This window comes from Cydia amplana, chromosome 12 (assembly GCF_948474715.1).
Source record: "Cydia amplana chromosome 12, ilCydAmpl1.1, whole genome shotgun sequence".
Lineage (NCBI taxonomy): Eukaryota > Metazoa > Arthropoda > Insecta > Lepidoptera > Tortricidae > Cydia > Cydia amplana.
In genome coordinates this window covers 2,521,674-2,542,295 of record NC_086080.1, presented here as the reverse complement: position 1 = coordinate 2,542,295, position 20,622 = coordinate 2,521,674, and the positions used below count along the sequence as shown (strand labels likewise).

General features: G+C 36.7%; 1 protein-coding gene across 1 annotated transcript in view; it reads right to left on the bottom strand.

Annotated features, from left to right (window-relative positions):
• The window catches only part of LOC134652863 (fibronectin type III domain-containing protein 5), a 168,517-nt gene that overhangs the window by 21,393 nt on the left and 126,502 nt on the right, over nucleotides 1–20,622 (bottom strand). The window contains exons 5-7 of the mRNA XM_063508062.1: nucleotides 20,342–20,436; nucleotides 18,858–18,995; nucleotides 16,811–16,885 (exon numbers count right to left, since the gene is read on the bottom strand). Of these exons, the coding sequence (XP_063364132.1) occupies nucleotides 16,811–16,885; nucleotides 18,858–18,995; nucleotides 20,342–20,436 (308 nt within the window). The remainder of the gene's footprint in view (nucleotides 1–16,810; nucleotides 16,886–18,857; nucleotides 18,996–20,341; nucleotides 20,437–20,622) is intronic.

The window sequence follows — 20,622 nt, the reverse complement described above, 5'->3', positions numbered from 1 at the left end:
TAAGTGCCAGTTGCACCATCCGCACTTGACAGACTGATCAACTTCAGCCGGCGCGCCGCGGCGGTTTACTATGAAACTTTCCATACAATAAAATTTAACGATGACAAATACCGACCCTAAAGATACTATAGAGTTGTAGCTAAAATAAAGCCTGACATCTTTCCATTAGCCCTGAGATAGTGTCAAGCAGCTTAAATCTTATACCTTTAAACGCGCAATTCGCGTATATTTATATTTCGGGGATCTCGGAAACGGTTCCAACGATTTCGATGAAATTTGCTATATGGGTGTCTTCGGGGGTGAAAAATCGATCTAGCTAGGTCTTATCTCTAGGAAAACGCGCATTTTTGAGTATTTAGGTATATTTCCGAGCAAAGCTCTGTCTCTCCGATACTCGTATTATATATAAAAAAATAGCAATATTATGCGTACTGCGTATAGTCAAATAATATCATTGTACTTACCGGTTTTATCAACGATTAATATAAAAATATGGTTTATTGGAATGCTACGCAATCCTTCGTCTTTTTACAGATGTAAATGGTTTATTGTAGATATTCGAAATATTTTTGTTTTGCATCTCTGAAAATCTTTTTTGGCATTTTTGTGGTGAAATTTCTTCTAGCTTACAACGTCTCTGTTGTCAAAGAGTCTCCTTGCCAGTAAAAAATAGTAGTAGGTATTACCACCGAAAATCCGCAACATGGTTAAATATTATCCGTGCATACCTTCCTGCCATAATAAACTGAACCACGTTCCAGTTTGCCAAAATGTAAAATTTTCGAGTTTCACTGAAACGTAAATCCGGTTCTGCCCACAAACCGCCACGTTTGGTGTGACGAGAATTTCCAACGAGTACTCGTGTGTAAAAATTGTTTAAAAATTCACTAAACCTCTTATCGTATTTGAAGTAAATAATAACAAATCTTTTTACACTGACCCCGATAGCGATTGAATACGACAACAAAAATGTTTGATCGGAATATCATTAACTTTAGGTACAATTATATTATCTAAATAATAATGCACACATGCTTTTTTGAAGTGAAAACTTCTTTAGCGGCGCTGTGCACTTTCTGAGGTGGGGAAAAAAATGTTAAACTCGAGACAGCGTAAGACGATCACGTGACCGTAATATTTAGATGGCCACTAATTTAGATGGCATTTAAATCAATAAAGAAAAACTCGAATGATATTACATGAAAAACTGTTACATGTAATGTCATTGAGTGTTTTCTTTATTGATTTAAATGCCATCTAGTGTATAGTATCGCTCTAACTGGTATTAATATAACTCGAGTACTAACAGTGATGTGAACGCTAGATGGCGTTAACCTCAATTATACATAGTGCATTTTGTACTAGTCATTGAGTTTTCACTTCTGCCGGCACTCCCTGAGTGCAACCCGTTGTTTTTTTAAACTCTTATACAAGCTGTTTCAACGTCTTTTCTATGTACCTATTATAAAAATCCTGACCGAATATTTAGTCATATTTTTGAATATTTTTGACATTTGGCACTTTACTTATTTTATATCTTATAGTTTAAGTTTATTGTGATAAGTTTCAAATTTCGCAAAGGCAACTTACTGTCTGTTCAACAATTACAATTTATTTATTTAAGTTTTATAATGCATGTAGTTTAGTTTTATTGTTTAGTTTGTCTTTTTATGTCCAAATACTAAAGTATTATTAAAGTTTATACATATAATTAACAATTTTAAGAGTGTGTTAATTTCGTCTTAATTATTATACCTACAAAAGACATAAGGTCACCCGGGGCGAAAGCAACTAAAAAAATAGTATAATATTTTTGCCGCCCTCTACCATGAGCTATATAATTAGAAGGGTTATTCAAATAAATGTACTTAATTGCTCACATTTCAATGAACGTTTTCAACTTTAATTACACTACAAACAAGCTTAGGTTTTTCAATAATTTATTTTATTGTGCCACGAGAGCAGTAATAGTTACATTGACCCCACCTTGAGGTTAATGTGACTATTACTTATAACATTATTGTAATCAGTAACTAAACGTTGAGGGTAAGAGTACACGTTTATTCACGCAACACCTATCCGAAAATGGTATCTAGTCGCAGAGAATAGGGCTCAGTCTCCAGCAAATTCATTTTTTCATTTTAATGGGGTAAATGCAACTATCTTCCATAGTGGCTAGTGTTGGTATACTACTTATCGATAAATCTTCATATGACTTCAGTATTCGTTGAAATCATTAAGCTATGCAGCTTGAGTTTTTATTGTAATTTGAATTGTTTACTGTTAATAGCTCAAAGATGACAAGAAAACAGTGTTTTAAGTACGAGCTCTTTTATAAAGCCTTGTGTGAAATGCTAAGAAACATACGCATTCGTCAATCTGATACCTAAGGTAAAGAAGAAAAAACAGACTTATTTCTTAAATTGGACATTTAAATAATCAACATAATAAAAACAGTTTCTATTTTTTTCTTACAAACTAAAGGAAACATCTGTATTCAACAGTAAAATAACAAGTACTTACTTACGAAAACAATCCAAATAAAACTTTGCATCTTTGCGAAAGATGGTCCCATATAAATTTGGAAAAAAAAAATCCAATTCTTATTTAAGCTACTCATTTGTCATTTGTTATAAAAGTCTTACATGCTTCGCACCAATGGGGACTATCGTTTCTTTGCTCACATGTTGGCGCCACTGTTGACTAAGGTCCAGAGGTATAGCTGTCAAAGGCGACTTTATAAGATCGGCGCCAAAACAAAATTTTAAATCTTGAATCTCACTAAGTTTATTAACTATCATCATATCGAGTAGCTATGCCGCAATGTTGTGCAGTTCCGTTTCGTACGCAAAAATAATTAAAAATATTTTTTGTAAAAAAAATTGTTAGTCCAAATAATCCATATTTGCGATAATTTCACGAAGGAGATCACTTTTCAACAGATATATTAAAGAAATTATAATTTATGTCACGAAACCCGCCACAACCAGCTAAAAGTGAATGTTATTGGACCTCACCCGACACTAGCGCCTCTAGTGGCAAATTCACACGCGATAGCCCCCATTGCAGATCTTATAGGTGAACCAGGATCTATTGAGGGTGCGCCATGTTGCGGAACTAATTTTTTCATACTACACTGAATTGTCACCCTATACATGAGAATAACAGCGCCCTCTTGACAATTATCATATATTACTGGTCAGGCTATAAATAGTCACAAAAATATGCGAAATTCCTTTATCGAAATATCGACACGGAACATCACTAGCAAATGGCACTTTTCATACAAAAACTATGGGGCTATTGCAACTGTCAAAATAGTTGCAATAACCCATGTGCACGAAAAGTTGAGGTTAATGTAACTATATCAATAAAATATTAATTGCAAGACCTACAGTTCAAATAAATATACCAAATGCACTTAAGTTTTATCTTTTCTTTAGGATGAACGTTACGTTTTGCAGAAAACGGTTTGAAATATTTTTTTTGGCACAAAACGTAACACACCACAATGCAAAGCGTTGCTTCAAAATGGCGGTTGATAAAATTTGCTCTGTCGGTACAACAGTGAGCGATTTAGGAGCGTCATTTGTGTTTTATTTTATAGAGCAATTATTTTTCTACCCTCCAACACATGGCGCTTTTTATAAAAACCATTACATTGAGAGAAACTTCAATTAGTTACCTTAGCCTCATGGTTGCTTTCGCCCCGGGTGACCTTACTGCCGTATTCGAACTTCAAGATATTCACAAGAGACGACACGTACTAGATCCATTCTAGATACGTTTTATTAGATTTCAACTAGTTCTCTTTTGCAGCGCAATTCGGGCAACCAATGTCACTTTTACGATAGATCGTGTTAGATATCTATTAGATGTGAATTAGATCTCTAAGTAATATCTTGTGGAAATCGTTCAAAAGTATCTCCAGAATCGCGGAAATGTCAAATTTGACAGGTTAGATCTTAAACATATCGTTATCGTATCTTGGCGATGTCTAATAGATATCTATTACAAAATCCGAATCGGGCCCATAGTGTCAATCATTTACACACCACTATGTCCTTTTCGTTGCTTAAACATTTATTAAATTAGCGATAAGACCGCCTGTTGTCTACCATAGTTTAAGTTATGCTTAGTTTTTATATCATGTTCTTTGTCATATCGGTGAGCAATAAACTATATTTGTATTGTATTGTAAATTAAATTAAATATTTTTTTTATTAAAGTTTATTTTAATTTAATTTGTGAATGTTTATGTAAAGCACTGGTTTTTAAGATAATGTTTTCTTTTAAACAATTTTTTTCTAAGAAAACACATAAATCTATAGCAAAAATTCAAATTAACTCCAACAAATACGTAAACAATTTATACGATAACATTAATTCACCCTAACAACATAATTTGACTCAACCAGAAACCGAATTTCAATTAATCAAAAAATTAAAGTCTAGCAAATTACTAAGAAAGCCGCGACCTGTCGTAAGGCAACGATTCAATTAGCCAGTCATGCAGTCTACGCACATTGAACTATGGATCTTATTACTATGGTATAGAGTAGATTATTCGATGCAATTGCGTGGAAGATTAATGGTATAGTCGTTACTGCCGATAAATCACTGCAAGACGATAGAAACAGGGAAATAGACTTAAATTAATTTCTTTGCAAATTGCTTGTGTGAATTGTAGTTGAATATATTTCATGGTTATCTGGGGACACGGCAGTGCCCCCGCCAAGTCGAGCAAAATTACTATTATACTGTCTCTATTTTGTATCATTTTTGTAAGCATTTATTATTTTTTCAAGAAACTTAAATCACATTGCATTTAAAATATTTATTAAGTCTCATTCAAAATCCCATACATAACGAGACATATACTTGGTCAACCAAATCTTGTCAGTAAAAAAAGGCGCGAAATTCAAGTTTTCTATGGGACGATATCCCTTCGCGCCTACATTTTTCAAATTTGCCGCCTTTTTCTACTGACAAGATCTGGTTGACCAAGTATAACGCAAACGCGTACGTCCGTCACGCTATCGAATGAAATTTACACTAGGAGTTCTGAATGCTACAAGTACTTACATAATTATAACGTATCCACGATAGCTAAAAAAACCGGCCAAGTGCGAGTCGGACTCGCATTCCAAGGGTTCCGTACATTAAGTCCGACTCACGCTTGACTGCACATTTCTAATAGGTTTTCCTGTCATCTATAAAGATAAGTATCTCGGTGAGAACTGCTGAGGAGGAAAATGCATGTTTTAGTATGTAAGTTAGTTCTTAATCGAATTTATGTACATTTTACTCTGTTGTTCTCCTAATAAATAAAATAAAATAAAATAAATAACTATTTTGAGTATTTTTTTTTCAAAATTTTAGACCCAGTTGTTTTGGGGATAAAGGGGGGGGGGGACACAGACGCACGAGTGATCCTATAAGGGTTCCGTTTTTTCCTTTTGAGGTAGGTACGGGACCCTAAAATCAGATCATTTGCAAAGTCAGTACTCTAAATTCAAACGGATTTCTCAGATTAAATTAAACCGTGTTTGAAATTAAATTACTCCCTAAATCACCCTCTAACACGCTCGCTGTAAGAAAAGTCGAATGAAACGACCCGTGATTTACATAAAATGGGAAAGAAAAGCATTATTGGATTCTTTATGAATACTAAAAGGAACTACACGTTACCTTGTCAAGCATGTCATGCAAAATGGCACAAGGCAAGAGAAATTGAGATGTCAAATTAGTATTCATACCCAAACCAGACAGACAACAGTCTCCTAAGATTCAGTGATTAATCAGCTTTTCTCGTCATACACAATCACAAGACAAAAAATATATTCATTTTCAATAATAATGATGAATCATATAAATAAGTATTTCAAAATACACCTAAAAACTAGGATTTGGTCTATAATAAGTTTTTGGCAAAAATTTAATTTTTGGTACAAGCTTTTATCGCTGACTGTACTTTTCTTACGACAGACAACTAATAACACTGATTTAAACTTTCACGATTTTTACACATTATTAAATTATACAACGGGACTTAATCGCGTATCTAAGTTTTAAGATTTACCTCCGACGTTTCGAGGACGGCGTTGTCCCCGTGGTCTCGGAGAAGACTGGCTTAAGTTGACATCAGCATCGTCTAACCGCGCGAGTTTTTCGAACTACCCGCACTTGGTCTTGTTTATCCGCTTGAACGTTTTGCGCACTAAGGATGTCACTCTGTCGACACACAACACTAACAGAGTGACATCCTTAGTGCGCAAAACGTTCAAGCGGATAAACAAGACCAAGTGCGGGTAGTTCGAAAAACTCGCGCGGTTAGACGATGCTGATGTCAACTTAAGCCAGTCTTCTCCGAGACCACGGGGACAACGCCGTCCTCGAAACGTCGGAGGTAAATCTTAAAACTTAGATACGCGATTAAGTCCCGTTGTATAATTTAATAGACAACTAATACTTATCGAGACAATTCTAAAAACCCCTAACACAATTAGATTGCGTTGTTTCATCACAGAGTTTCTATGGCCACCTGTCTCCATCATCAGATCAGTTCGATAGTACCATATTATTGTATTGTCATCAGAAGTACATACAGCTGCCAATTTTCATGACGCTACGATCCTTGGAAGATGGTTAAATTAGTTACCTTAGATTCCATTACATGTTAGTTACATACAGGTCGAGAGTTCCTATGGCCACCTCCTGTCTCCATCATCAGATCAGGTCGACAGTACCATATTATTGTATTGTCATCAGAACTACATACAGCTGCCAATTTTCATGACGCTACGGTCCTTGGAAGATGGTTAAATTAGTTACCTTAGATTCCATTACATAGTTAGTTACATACAGGTCGACCTAATAAAAGCTTGTTAAAAATGAAATTCATGCTTATATATGTTATGGACCAAGTGTTAAATCGGGCATTTTTCATAGTGCCCGGGCATTATGAAAAATGACCAATATGAGATGGCAATTTACATAATGTCTATCACCTATTGGTTATATATACTTATACGTATTGATAATAGTTGTCCAGATTATCTTACTCTGTATCGAGCATTATACAAAATGTGTACATATAGTTTACAATAGGTAAACTACGTAATTATATATTTCGTAAACATCCATTTGCAACGAATCATAATCAATCATAACATTATCAGATAAAAACAAAAGAACGTCATAAAAAAAATTGATTGACACGAACTTGTTGCACACAACTTTTCCATTATCTATCTTACTTTTAGCAGAGTTTCTTAGCTTCTGTCATAGAGAAAAAAATACATAGATTGCTCACTCCATACATCAGTTCGGTACCAAAAAGACTATTCATTTCAGTGTCTACATCTAGCATCGAGTAGCGGAACTATCAGTAAGTACAGCTACTTGACAATAGATGTAGCACCGACCGGAAAGTCTTATGCTCAACATCATAAGACTTTCCGGTCTGATGTATGGAGTGAGCGCTCTAGTCTTACTATATTTCTCTATGCTTCTGTTTGCTTGTTAAGCTACTTACTTTCATTGGGAGTTCCACATTAGTCTATAGCAGTTATCTGTGTGTTCGTATGTAACAGTTTGGAATCGAGTTTCTTATTTCGCGTATTTTATAGGGACCGTGCGCATTGGATTTGCCATTCTGTGGCCTAGATTATAAACTTAAACTAGACATTGATACTTTACGTTAGAGCAGGTGCTGAAGGCTGCTTCTTAACTCAAGCTTGACATTTACATTCCGCGCCAATAAACAGGGGGTTTCTGTGCTGCCCCCTACTACAGTTCATGCACGCTCCCTGTAGTACAAAAATTACATGTTTTGAGTATCACTACATAGTATAAAACAAAGTCGCTTCCCGCTGTCTGTCTAACCCTATGTATGCTTAGATGTTTAAAACTACGCAACGGATATTGATGCGGTTTTTTTAATAGACAAAGTGATTCAAGAGGAAGGTTTATGTATAATTTGTTAACCCGTGCGAAGCCGAAGCGGGTCGCTCGTAGCTAGTCGCTTGCTTCGTGGACCGACACACAGAAATGACTCGTAGACCCCGGATTCTTGTCGCGATCACGTGACAAAAGGGTGATTTGGGGAGTAAATGGAATGGTAGAACAAGATAATACTTAAATTATAAGATAACTATTATCATTGATAATAGTTAATTCTAATATATACACATATTATATATACCATTTCCTGAATGGAACAGTGGGACGAAATAATTGTATACCAAAAAAATATGACGTACTTTTTTATGTTATCTTATAATTTAAGTATTATCTTGTTCTACCATTCCATTTACTCCCCAAATCACCCTTTTGTCACGTGATCGCGACAAGAATCCGGGGTCTAGAAATGACGAACGCTTATCGATAGTCATCTCGCTTACCGTCAAATCTGAGCGCCTACCGCGAACCACGTTCGACGTGTTGCCTCTCTGTCGCACTTGTAAATTCGTACGTGTGACAGGGAGGTAACACGTCGAACGTGGTTCGCGGTAGGCCCTCAGGTAAGGAGAAATTGGCGTTTCCACGAAATTGCAAATTGCGTACTTGGTGAGTTCTACAAAGTAGGGATTAAGGTACTTGTTTTCCAGGGAGGTAAATATCGCGTCTTGTAAGATAGGTACCTACCAACAAGAGTTCTTTTTGAGAAGTTTTAGGGATGATCAGATCACACGGGTTTTGTAGTTTAGTTGTTATGAAAACGAATAAAGGAAATAATGTCTTGATCAAAGAAAATGGGAGCCTATATGAAGTCGTATACCTATTTCCTAGTTGTAAATATTTACCTGACTTCCCTAGACGGGTCATATTTTAGCATATATGTATGTTATGTATTTCTAACGTATTGGCACGACCCGACGGATTTCGTTGTATTATAGTATCTTTACTGCTTGTGAAAGTGTAAATAAAATACCTCGTAAAGACCCGCCGTACCAAATATTTTTATTTATAATTTGAACATTGTTGTATAATCAATTTAAATGAATTTCGTTTGTTTGAGGAAGCAATGAAAGTAAATAAATAAATACTTTATTCCGTTTGTGAAAGGTTCTAATTAGATTGAAACGGAGTGTAGGTACATTGTAATGCATATTGGGCCTTACGAGATTAAATAAAGTTAACGCTCTCCTATTTATTTCACTCGTACACATGAAATATACAACATGTCTATATTATAGACTGAATTAACATAACATAATCAATTGAAAGCGAATATCGAAATAACACAGATTGGCACAGTGATTCACAAGCCAATTCGAACGTGTAACTGACATCAAACCGATATTTGAATCATGTTGGAATCATATCAGTTAGCTGCATAGACGTATATCTCAGGATCTTATACGGCCACTAAAAATGGTACCTACTAGTTCAGCGGTGTCACTCACGAATTCTAGCCAATCGTGCAGTCTAACGCAACTAGTTGCGACCAATCGCGCGCGTGACCGGAACTCCTCAACCAATGGCGTTGTAGCTGTGTCAGTCACACCGCTGTACTGGCCCCATTCATGACCCATTCTTATTGCCCGTAATGGATCCTCTACAAGATGGGCCAGCGCCAGCCACTCCAAAGGACGCAGCCATGCGGTAGAATGAGATAGCAATATCACTTGCTTCCTCTAACGCATAAATGCGTCCCTTGGAGTGGCCGGCGCTGGCCCATCGTGAAGAGGAGCCATTAGGCCAATCCTGAGATATATGCCAATGGTTAGCTGTCATTCGCGCGTTCATTTCACTCTGACTTGTCCGTACATGCATTAGTGCAAGCGAGACGCCCACGCGAATGACAGCTAACTGATATGATGTCAATATTATTTTAATATTGGTTTGATATCAGTGCACATTCGAATTGGCCTGTCCGTTGAGTGATGTTCCGGCATAATTGATTGAGAATTGAGATCTCTATGACAGACGTTTGAAACAGACTGAAGTGCTGATTGCTTGAATTTGGCAAGTTGATAAGTGAATTAGTAGTTTAATGCTAAAGCCGTGTCGTTGGGATGGGATATTAGATTAAGTAGTTTATCTTATGATAGAAATAGCTAATTAAAATATATTTTTTTATTCGGTAGACTGAAATGACAGTTCATAGTATGAACATAAAATGTCATTTCATACTAAGAAATGTCATTTTAGTCTACCGAATTAAAAAAAAGACTTTAGGTTATTTGTTTTTAACGAAAATTATTCAAAAATTTATATTATTAAAAAAGCCGGTAAGGGAAAAATCACCTTATACAAAAATACAAATAATGTGAAAAAAAAACTGGAAGGACACTTTACTAGCCTGTTATTAAGAAGTCAAAATAACATGCAACAGGAGTGAAGGTATTTATGTTTAAGATTAAACTTATTATAAATAATTAAGGCTAGAAATATATATCATTGTGGTCAAATTACTATCGACCTGATTCTAACTTTAAGATACGTCAAAAAATTGCTAAAGATACGACATGGATCGGATATGTCAGTGTCAAAAGTGAAATTCTTCAAACAAAAACGTCATTTTGACACTGACATATTCGATCTATATCGTATATTTAGCAATTTTTGGCGTATCTCCAAGTTCGAATCAGGCCGTATGTCAGTCTAATGTCCACTGAACAAACAAGTATTTTTGTAATCCTTGAAATTAGTTTTACTTGACTCAATTACCTATTTTCTAAAAGGCCTTTCTGTTTTGTAAAAGTAATACCCAAAGTGACATTTGGAATGGAATTGAAATAAAATTTAAATAAGTAAAAAGAGTTAGTAAGAATTTTTATGAAACTTTATTTAATTAAACGAGCTAAACAAGTTATCCCGAGTACAAAGCACGACACCGTTTGAATACATCAGGCGTTTTATTATCCCTTTCGTAAAGACTTGGCGTTTAACAGCCGTCAGCCATTTTTAGAAACCTTTCAGTCGCATTTACGAGCTTGGAAGTGCAGATTTACGATGCTCCAAGTCAAATAATATGATAGGTGTTGCAACAGCCTTTTTGGGTCAGGCGGAAAACAGTTTCAGTAACAAGTCGTCATAAAACAATACTTCCTACGTTATTTATTTACAGTATAAATGTTAATATATATTGCTTTTTTATATAAAAAAGCGGCCAAGTGCGAGTCGGACTCGCCCATGAAGGGTTCCGTATTTAGGGGATTTATGACGTATAAAAAAAAACTACTTACTAGATCTCATTCAAACCGATTTTAGGTGGAAGTTTGCATGGTACGTGTACATCATATATTTTTTTTAGTTTTATCATTCTCTTATTTTAGAAGTTACAGTGGGGGGGGGGGACACATTTTACCACTTTGGAAGTGTCTCTCGCGCAAATTATTCAGTTTAGAAAAAATGATATTAAAAACCTCAATATCATTTTTGAAGACCTATCCACAGATACCACACACGTATGGGTTTGATGAAAAAATTTTTTTTGAGTTGCAGTTCTAAATATGGGGAACCCCCAAAATTTATTGTTTTTTTTTTTATATTTTTGTGTGCAAATCTTAATGCGGTTCACAGAATACATCTACTTACCAAGTTTCAACAGTATAGTTCTTATAGTTTCGGAGAAAAGTGGCTGTGACATACGGACGGACAGACGGACAGACAGACAGACAGACATGACGAATCCATAAGGGTTTCGTTTTTTGCCATTTGGCTACGGAACCCTAAAAACGGATGAGGCACTATGTAGGGAGTCGTGGAAGAGAGGAGAAGCCCTTTGCCCAGTAGTGGGACACCATTATAGGCTAGTAAAAAAAACTAGTTGTTCTACATTTATTTATTTTACGATGTATTATTATAATATCATTTTTTTGGGGAATAAATGATAGAAGTATTATTTATTTTATTTTATTTATAGACTTTATCTCTGGACTCCTTGTGAATGGAATTTGAGTGCTTCCTGACTTTACTAGCGGGGTAATGCGACACCAGATAAAGGCGAAGGCAATTAACTTGTATGATTAAGGAGTTTTGTATGTGTAAATGAAAATATACAATAAGTAGATAGAAAAATATTTACGGAGATATATTTTCTTGTAAAACTTAAGTACTTTTTGAAAATCAGCGTCGCGGAGTGTGCCATGTGGCTCATACCGTGACACCTAGCTGAGTGAGGGCCATTTAGCGCAACCTCTCATTTTGTGTTCTCTTTGTTAGTTTTTAAGGTTATGTTATTGTGCTAATAAATGCTTTTCTTCTTTATTCTTTTTTTTAATGGGACCTAATTCCGTTAGTACCCAATAAAAAGCAAATAAAATAAATTATGGTTCCATAACATTATTATTATACTAGTTGGTACAAAAAATTACAAACGTATAACTAGGTAAATATAAAAATTAAGGGCATTATATGCTAGTTAAAATAATATAGGTGGGTTCCTAAATCATGCCGCTAAGATAAAGAAACTTCCGGCCTGATTCGAACATGCTAAAAATACGATGGATCCATATCATATCTTTAGCAAATTTTGGAAGTATCTTAAATTTAGAATCAGGCCGTTCGTCTATAAAAAGTATAAGACAGATGATAGCCATAAAGTGTTATCACAAAAATACATAAAAATGATTCGGACTGCAGATGTTTTGTTTTTATAAGAACGGGCAACTTTGTGGTGCCATATAATGTGGAATAAAAACCGTTTTACTGGACATTTTATCGTGGCGATAAAATGGCGAAATGTGTGCTTTCTTGTTGAGATCTTTGCGATTTTAATTCAACATTACGTTTGACGTCGGATTTTACGACATCAGATGAGCGGAAGATATTAATGTCGATAAGGTCACTTCCTTTTTTTTATTGCAAATTGTTATGTTATATTTATATAGCAGATAGAAAATAACTGACTGAATACGCACATTAAAAAAAGGAAATGTGATATTTATTTTTATATACATATACCAAATACCTCCTAGAGTCCTTTTATTTTAGTTAACTAAGCAACCATTAAAAAAAAAATAGTATGGAATTTGTTAGAGAAACATAAGCGTATTTTTTTTTATAAAATTCGGACGTCTCTAGCTTGATTCCACTCTAACAATATTTTGTATTTGACAAGAAAACACATCATTTTCATTTTTAGTAATTGTAGCAACCTTAATTTAAATCATGTTTTCTAATAATTCTAAACTAACTAAAATATACGTCAAAAGTCAGCACTAACTAGTTTTAGCGAACAAACGCTAATTGATGTTCTGATGTTTCAGGGAAAGTTGCAGAACCTAACAGGCTAACACAATAATAAGTAATAATAACTGTTTATCCAATCAGAATGTACTCCACGCCAAATTTGTGGGCACTCAAGATAACTAGTGCTTAAAATATCACGTGAAATTAAATCGCTCCTCCAAATTCGTTATACTTATTAACAAACCGAAAACATCGTTTGAAATTGACTTATGTTTCAATATAGATATTCATAGATCCTTTTTAAAGTTTTTTTATACGTAAAGTTATGGCTATAAAGTTTATCTTTCAAGATCCAGTCTTGATATGACTTAAGTCTGTTTAAACTTATTTATTGAGATGAAAATCTTGAACGATACTTAAAAGTTATCGCTTCAGCTGAAGTGCTCGTCATACTGATAGAAACTGTGCTTAATGGAAAATCCATAAAAACGAAGAAACTATCAAGTTTTACTACAAAGATAAAATCTGAGTGCATTTAAAATATTCGTTGTTTTAAGTTTTAAGTATGTATATGTCTAGCTGTTTATTATTATTACGTTTAAAAAGGGCGAACCGACATAAAAATAATCCTAACCATAAACTTTTAAGCACACCACCAAATTAAATGGTATTTTATGACTAATAAAACCAGGTTTCTATATAAAAATTCAACTTGCTTTTTATCTCAAGGTCAAACTTATATTTTGACATCAGTCCCCATGCGTTTTACTCGATCCAATACATGGGCATACAAGTAAGAGTGACATGCACGCGCAAATGATATCTCTTTGATGTCAAGATATACCTACGTTCGAATTGGCCTCAAGGTAAAAGCAAAGAGAATAGAGTGTAAAGAGAGTTACTGTCATGGTAAATTATGTAGCTACAGTACATTTACTGCCATCTTTCGACAGAAGATTAAAACTGTTAAAACGCGTTTGACTTTGATTACTATTCTGTCCCTGATATGTGTCAATTTGTTAAATGTCAAAAATTAACGCCATCTACTCCACAGTAGGACCTAAACGGTGGGATTGCACCATGTTTTTGGCCTTGTCTTGAGTAGATGGCGTTAATTTTTGACATTTAACAAATTGACACATATCAGTGAAAGAATAAGGATCAAAGTTCTAACAGTTTTAATCTTCTGTCGAAAGATGGCAGTAAATGTACAGTGGCACATAATTTACTGTGACAATTCGCCTCTATATCAAATTCTCTTTGGTAAAAGACAAGATTGCAGTAAACAGTGCCTTGGCGTGATTCCTTCTACCGCATTGCAGCAACTAGAAGGTCATGGTTAATCCTGGCCATGGCTTACCCATAAATTAGTTTCACACTTTGTTACGACTTTTAACCTGGGACAGGTAAATAATTAAGACTGACAATTTTACAGTTGCCTTCCTAATTTATGAATACTTGAAAAAAGTACGCTAGTCCTGAGAATAAAAATATTTAAAATATATAATATACCTATAGGTACGTATTTTGATCTGAATACACCATTACCAGTAAAACCACGATAAAAAAAATATTACGCAGTTTTAGCCACATTTACGAGGTCCGTTTGCTCCTTTAATGTGAAAACTCCCTTTTTTGGGGCCAGGGCCCTTGCCTCATTTTTGTTGATGACGCTGCGTTAGTGGGGTTTTAGTTTCGCTTGCTACAACATCGTCTACTTGCACTTTGATATAAATCCCCAGATGGCTTTACTTGTTGTCCGTCGAAATTTCACTTTGCTTACTTTCACAGCCAACATTGGTGTTGTCACTTTAATATCCCCACTACAGACTTCATTATCATTATCATTACGTATTATAAGTCCCCTGCCGCGTCTGTCTGTCTGTATGTTCGCGATAAACTCAAAAACTACTGTACGGATTTTCATGCGGTTTTCACCTATTAATAAGAGTCTGACATTTGTAGATTGACAGCTCTTATTATTAATTTGTCTCTGGATACGAATAATAATTTCGCGAATACTTTGAATTAAACTTTCTTTTTGTTTAGCTTTTCGTTGTTTACCCGCGTCTAGCTCTAGTTTGTCTAAATACAATTCGTTGTACAGTCAGCAGCAAAAGTTGCTAAGCGGGCTGGTGGTCAAAGTGATCTTGACGCGAATTTATTATTAAGAGAATAAGAGCATGTCAAGGTAATTTTGAACACATCGTCCGCTTAAAAACTTCTACTGCTGACTGACACATCATTGAATACTTTAAGCTCGCTTTCAAAAACAACTTGTTTTGGCTGATAATCTTTCCCAAAAAATCAAAATTTACGAAAATTACATCGGCAGATAGATGTGTCACTATCAATCAAAAATATAGTTTAAGTAGAAACAATCCTCCGGTTTTCACCTAATTCTATCTTATCCTAACATACTATAGAGGACTTGATAAAAACAACATTACGCGTGAGGATTATAAAGCAAAGATTTAAATATCGAATTAGGTAAGATTCCTTTGAATTAATATTATAAAAGACTTTATACTAAATAGGTACCTATTCAATTTTCTCGTAATTGGTAAAGAGAGTAAAAATCTAATCTACATTATGTATAAAGAAAATATAAGTAATTATGGAACCTAAAAATTAATGCTACCTACATATAATTAATAATTTTAGTTCTAAATAGAGAAGGGGAAGCTAGGATTAACTTTAGGGCACGACCGTGGCATACAGTTACTCTAGTGTGGGCACGAAAGACGTTACAAAATGGAAATGTAGTTATAAAATATGATTTTGACGAAACTACAAAATTCAACCAACTTGTGTTATACCTTTATAAACTTCTGTTAACTAGTCAGCTGTGCTTGAAATTAACCGCTTTAGCTTAACATTTTCCGGACATGTTTGAAATATGTATTTAGTTGAACAGCGCGTTTAGAATAAATATTTGAGAGCTGGGGCCCGTTTCTCAAAAGCTTGTAACTTGTAATACAAGCGGATGTCACTTTATGACAGTTTTTCGTTAGAAAGGGACTTCCACTTGTATTACAAGTTACAAGCTTTTGAGAAACGGGCCCCTGGAACCCATTTTGAAAACACTTAAAATACAAGCGGAAGTCAAAAAAAGGAGTCTATAGGACACATCCGCGTATATTATAGTTTACAGGTATTTTTACCACAGGCCCCATTATTTCAATACACGTGCCGAATAGTAACGTATTTTAAAACAAAAGTATTGAAATTACGGTCTCAAAATTTTAATCTAAACGGCGGGTACTTAGTACTTAATTGGTACCTTCTCTTAAAAGGGTTTAGCAGCCATTCTGTTATGAAATACGAATGAAAATGTACGATTAAGCAGAAAAAAATTACGATCCTCTACGATCTACTAAATAACATGCTTATGTATGTTTCAAGTCGCCTCAAGGGTTCTTAGTGACCAAAGGACATTTTAGAAATGTTATACACATAATACAAGCGAATGTCAACTTAAACCGCTGCGATCTTAACTTCAAGCCACTACAAACCGCAAATTTACAAAGTACAGTTTCAGACCGTCCAGAATTTGTAAGTCATACAGAATTCCTAATGAATGCTAGCGGCATTTTAATTTGAACCGTGTATGGTTGAGAGAAAGTTGGTTATTGATCTGTAGTCTCGTCTTAGGTGATTTAGTTACCGAACAGGCTGATGGCGCAGAATGGGCGCACTGCCCGCCTGCTGCCGCTGCTGCAAGTGCGCTGCTGCCGGGCACCTGATACACAAACATAATTAATACTTTAATAGAAAGTTTAGTGGAAAAAATAGAGGAATGGTAGATTTGTATACATGTCGTAGAAAGTGGGGAAAATTGTCGAGAAATTTTCGTCACAAAAACCCATAGAAAATTTTAGGAAATTTCTATCGGTTTAGGTAAACTTAAAAAATCTTATTTTTATTAAAGCCCTGACGCTTTTAAAAAAATAAGATAATTTACGAAAACAGTTAATACGATTCATATTATTCTTTTAAAATTCAAGGGTCTCGAAACTATAATTATTATAAGGATTGTCAATATTACAATGAAATTTACATTACAGTAGACATGAATGAATCACAATGAGTCAATGAACAACCTGGATACAAACGGTAACTCAATACTAAAGGACAACTAAAATATTCTAGTTCAACCTACTTAAAGCTTACAGAAGCATAAAATATGCAACCTTCTAGACTCCAGCTACGCCTATTTGCCTACGTAAAGTACATAATTGTCTACAACAGATTTCCTTTTAAACTACGAGTAAAACTAGATATTACCTTTGACCTACAAGGACATGAGTTGTGGGTACAATATAAATATAAAAGTTAGCTTTTATGGGTATATTAGGGGTTTCGGGGTATTTTTTGTAACACACCATCGTCCTATAGCGAAGTTGGTAAATGACACTGTGACACCTGTTAAAAAGTACGACAAGATAAAAAAACCTAATTAATTTTATTTTCATAAGCGTTAAAGGATGACATATATTTCAATTAATTATGAAATAAAAACCTGTAAAAATTATTGAAAAATATCTTTATAAAATTATGTTGTGATATTCTTTAAAAAAACATCGTTATTAAGCTTCTTCATTTCGAAAATGTGAATATCCATAGAACTATTTTTACAAAATATTAAATAAGACTTGATAATACCACATATTGATCAATAATTTCTACTCGTCTGTCTGCTTTTATAGGTCAGAGGTCGTAGCTATTTTTGTTCACTGTTTGAAGCTAACGTGACTGTTTATTTATCAGTACAGTCAGCAGCAGAAGTTGCTAAGCGGGCGAGGTGTTCAAAATTACCTTGACACGCTCTTATTCTCTTAACAATAAAGTCGCGCCAAGATCATTTTGAACACCTAGCCCGCTTTGCAACTTCTGCTGCCGACTGTACTATAAGCGGCCAAAGTAGCCACGCTCAAAATGATCTACACAGCTCTTGACAATTACTTGTGTGTAGATATCTTTAAGCATTTTCTAACAGTAGGTATAAGTTACTCTTGCTGATTGCACCAACTATGTGAGATAACACAACTAATATTTTAGTTACCTACGTGAATTATTTATTGTGCATAATATATAGCGAAACAAACAAAAATAATCTAATTAACAAACGAAAGAGTATTTACCTATTAATAAAAGTCAGTTCTTGCGGTAAAAAAAGGTTAAACAGTCTTAGATTAATTAAAGTAAAAAACACTAAACATACGAAACACTAAAAATCATTGACATGAACTACCTAAACTTGAACTAAGTATTTAACTAAAAACCATTTCTTATTTGACAAATTTTACATACTAACACAGTTTTTAAAATTGAGAGTTTAAAAAAGTTATTTAGGAGTTTCTTTGCATTAGACATTTAATAGCGTAATCGTACCTGTACAGAATTCAAGTTACTAAAACAAAATGGCTCTACAACTACAGACCATGAGGCCGCGGACTGGACGTACGGCGCGGCGCGCGGCAAATAACGGCCGTTCATGGTCAAGCGCAATGTATGAACTGACCTTGATTTGCCGCGCGCCGCTTGCGCCTTGTCCGCGGCCTGACTGTACCATCACTCTAACCTGAGGACCACACGAACGAACTCTACGCGACGCCGCCGCCGACCGCCATATTTGTTTTAACCATGGCAGCTGGCGTCAGCGTCAAGCGTACGTTTCGTGGCCGAAGCGGAAGCAACAACTAGTGATGTACCTTCAACTGCTCCTGCTTATAGTCGGGCTGATACGGCAGAAGCATGCGTATCTTGCCCCAGCGGTTGAAGAACAGTGCTATGGCGCCGATCCACACCAGAAGGACCAGCACTACTATGCCGATTTCTACCCCTCGTATCTGTGTAGGAAATGAAACATACAATTTAGTCATTATAATATCGCATAGTCATATAATAAAACTTCGTTGTTATCTTCGTTGCGTTGTTACTCTATAGGTTTAAAATATTAGGTTCAAACGTCTATTTTAGTCAGTGAATAGGGAATATTACGCGAGAAGTTAGACATACTACCATAGGGGAGGTGGGTGAGGGATTAGGCGGGTCCATTGAATAACTCTCCATGCCAGCCATCCAAATACAACGTCTTCTCTATGGATATAACATTAGATATATCGTATGGAAGGTATGTGAGGGCTCTGGTGGGCCTACTGAAAACCTCCCCGTACCAGCCAGCCCCCCGTCCCTGCTACAGTGACGTTCGCGGCGGCTTTGAGGTCATGACATTAGACGTACCGTAGGGAAGGTGGGTGAGGGATCGGGCGGGCTCACTGAAGACCTCGCCGTGCCAGCCAGCCCCCCGTCCTGCTGCGGTGATGTCCGCGGCGGCTCTGAGGCCATGGCATTAGACGTACCATAGGGATGGTGGGTGAGGGATCAGGCGTGCCCACCTAAAACCTCCCCGTACCAACCAGGCCCCCGTCCTGCTACAGTGACGTTCGCGGCGGCTTTGAGGTCATGACATTAGACGTACCGTAGGGAAGGTAGGTGAGGGATCGGGCGGGCTCACTGAAGACCTCGCCGTGCCAGCCAGCCCCCCGTCCTGCTACAGTGACGTTCGCGGCGGCTCTTAGGACATGCCATTAAACGTACCGTAGGGAAGGTAGGTGAGGGATCAGGCGGGCCCACTGAAGACCTCGCCGTGCTAGCCAGGCCCCCGTCCTGCTACAGTGACGGTCGCGGCGGCTTTGAGGTCATGACATTAGACGTACCGTAGGGAAGGTGGGTGAGGGATCGGGCGGGCTCACTGAAGACCTCGCCGTGCCAGCCAGCCCCCCGTCCTGCTGCGGTGATGTCCGCGGCGGCTCTGAGGCCATGGCATTAGACGTACCATAGGGGTGGTGGGTGAGGGATCAGGCGTGCCCACCTAAAACCTCCCCGTACCAACCAGGCCCCCGTCCTGCTACAGTGACGTTCGCGGCGGCTTTGAGGTCATGACATTAGACGTACCGTAGGGAAGGTGGGTGAGGGATCGGGCGGGCTCACTGAAGACCTCGCCGTGCCAGCCAGCCCCCCGTCCTGCTACAGTGACGTTCGCGGCGGCTCTTAGGACATGCCATTAAACGTACCGTAGGGAAGGTAGGTGAGGGATCAGGCGGGCCCACTGAAGACCTCGCCGTGCTAGCCAGGCCCCCGTCCTGCTACAGTGACGTTCGCGGCGGCTCTGAGGACATGACATTAGACATACCGTAGGGAAGGTAGGTGAGGGATCGGGCGGGCTCACTGAAGACCTCGCCGTGCCAGCCAGCCCCCCGTCCTGCTGCGGTGACGTCCGCGGCGGCTCTGTCGACAGAAAATAAATATCCAAATCCAGATAATGCCAAATTCGTTCGTCGTTCTTTCTTGAGGAATGGAACTAACAAGCTAAAAATGTCGAAGCAAGATAGAACGAGATAGTATTGTTATCTCTTATAGCCGTAACACACTACCGCACCGCACTGCGATCTTCGTGCGCCGCACCCATAAGTA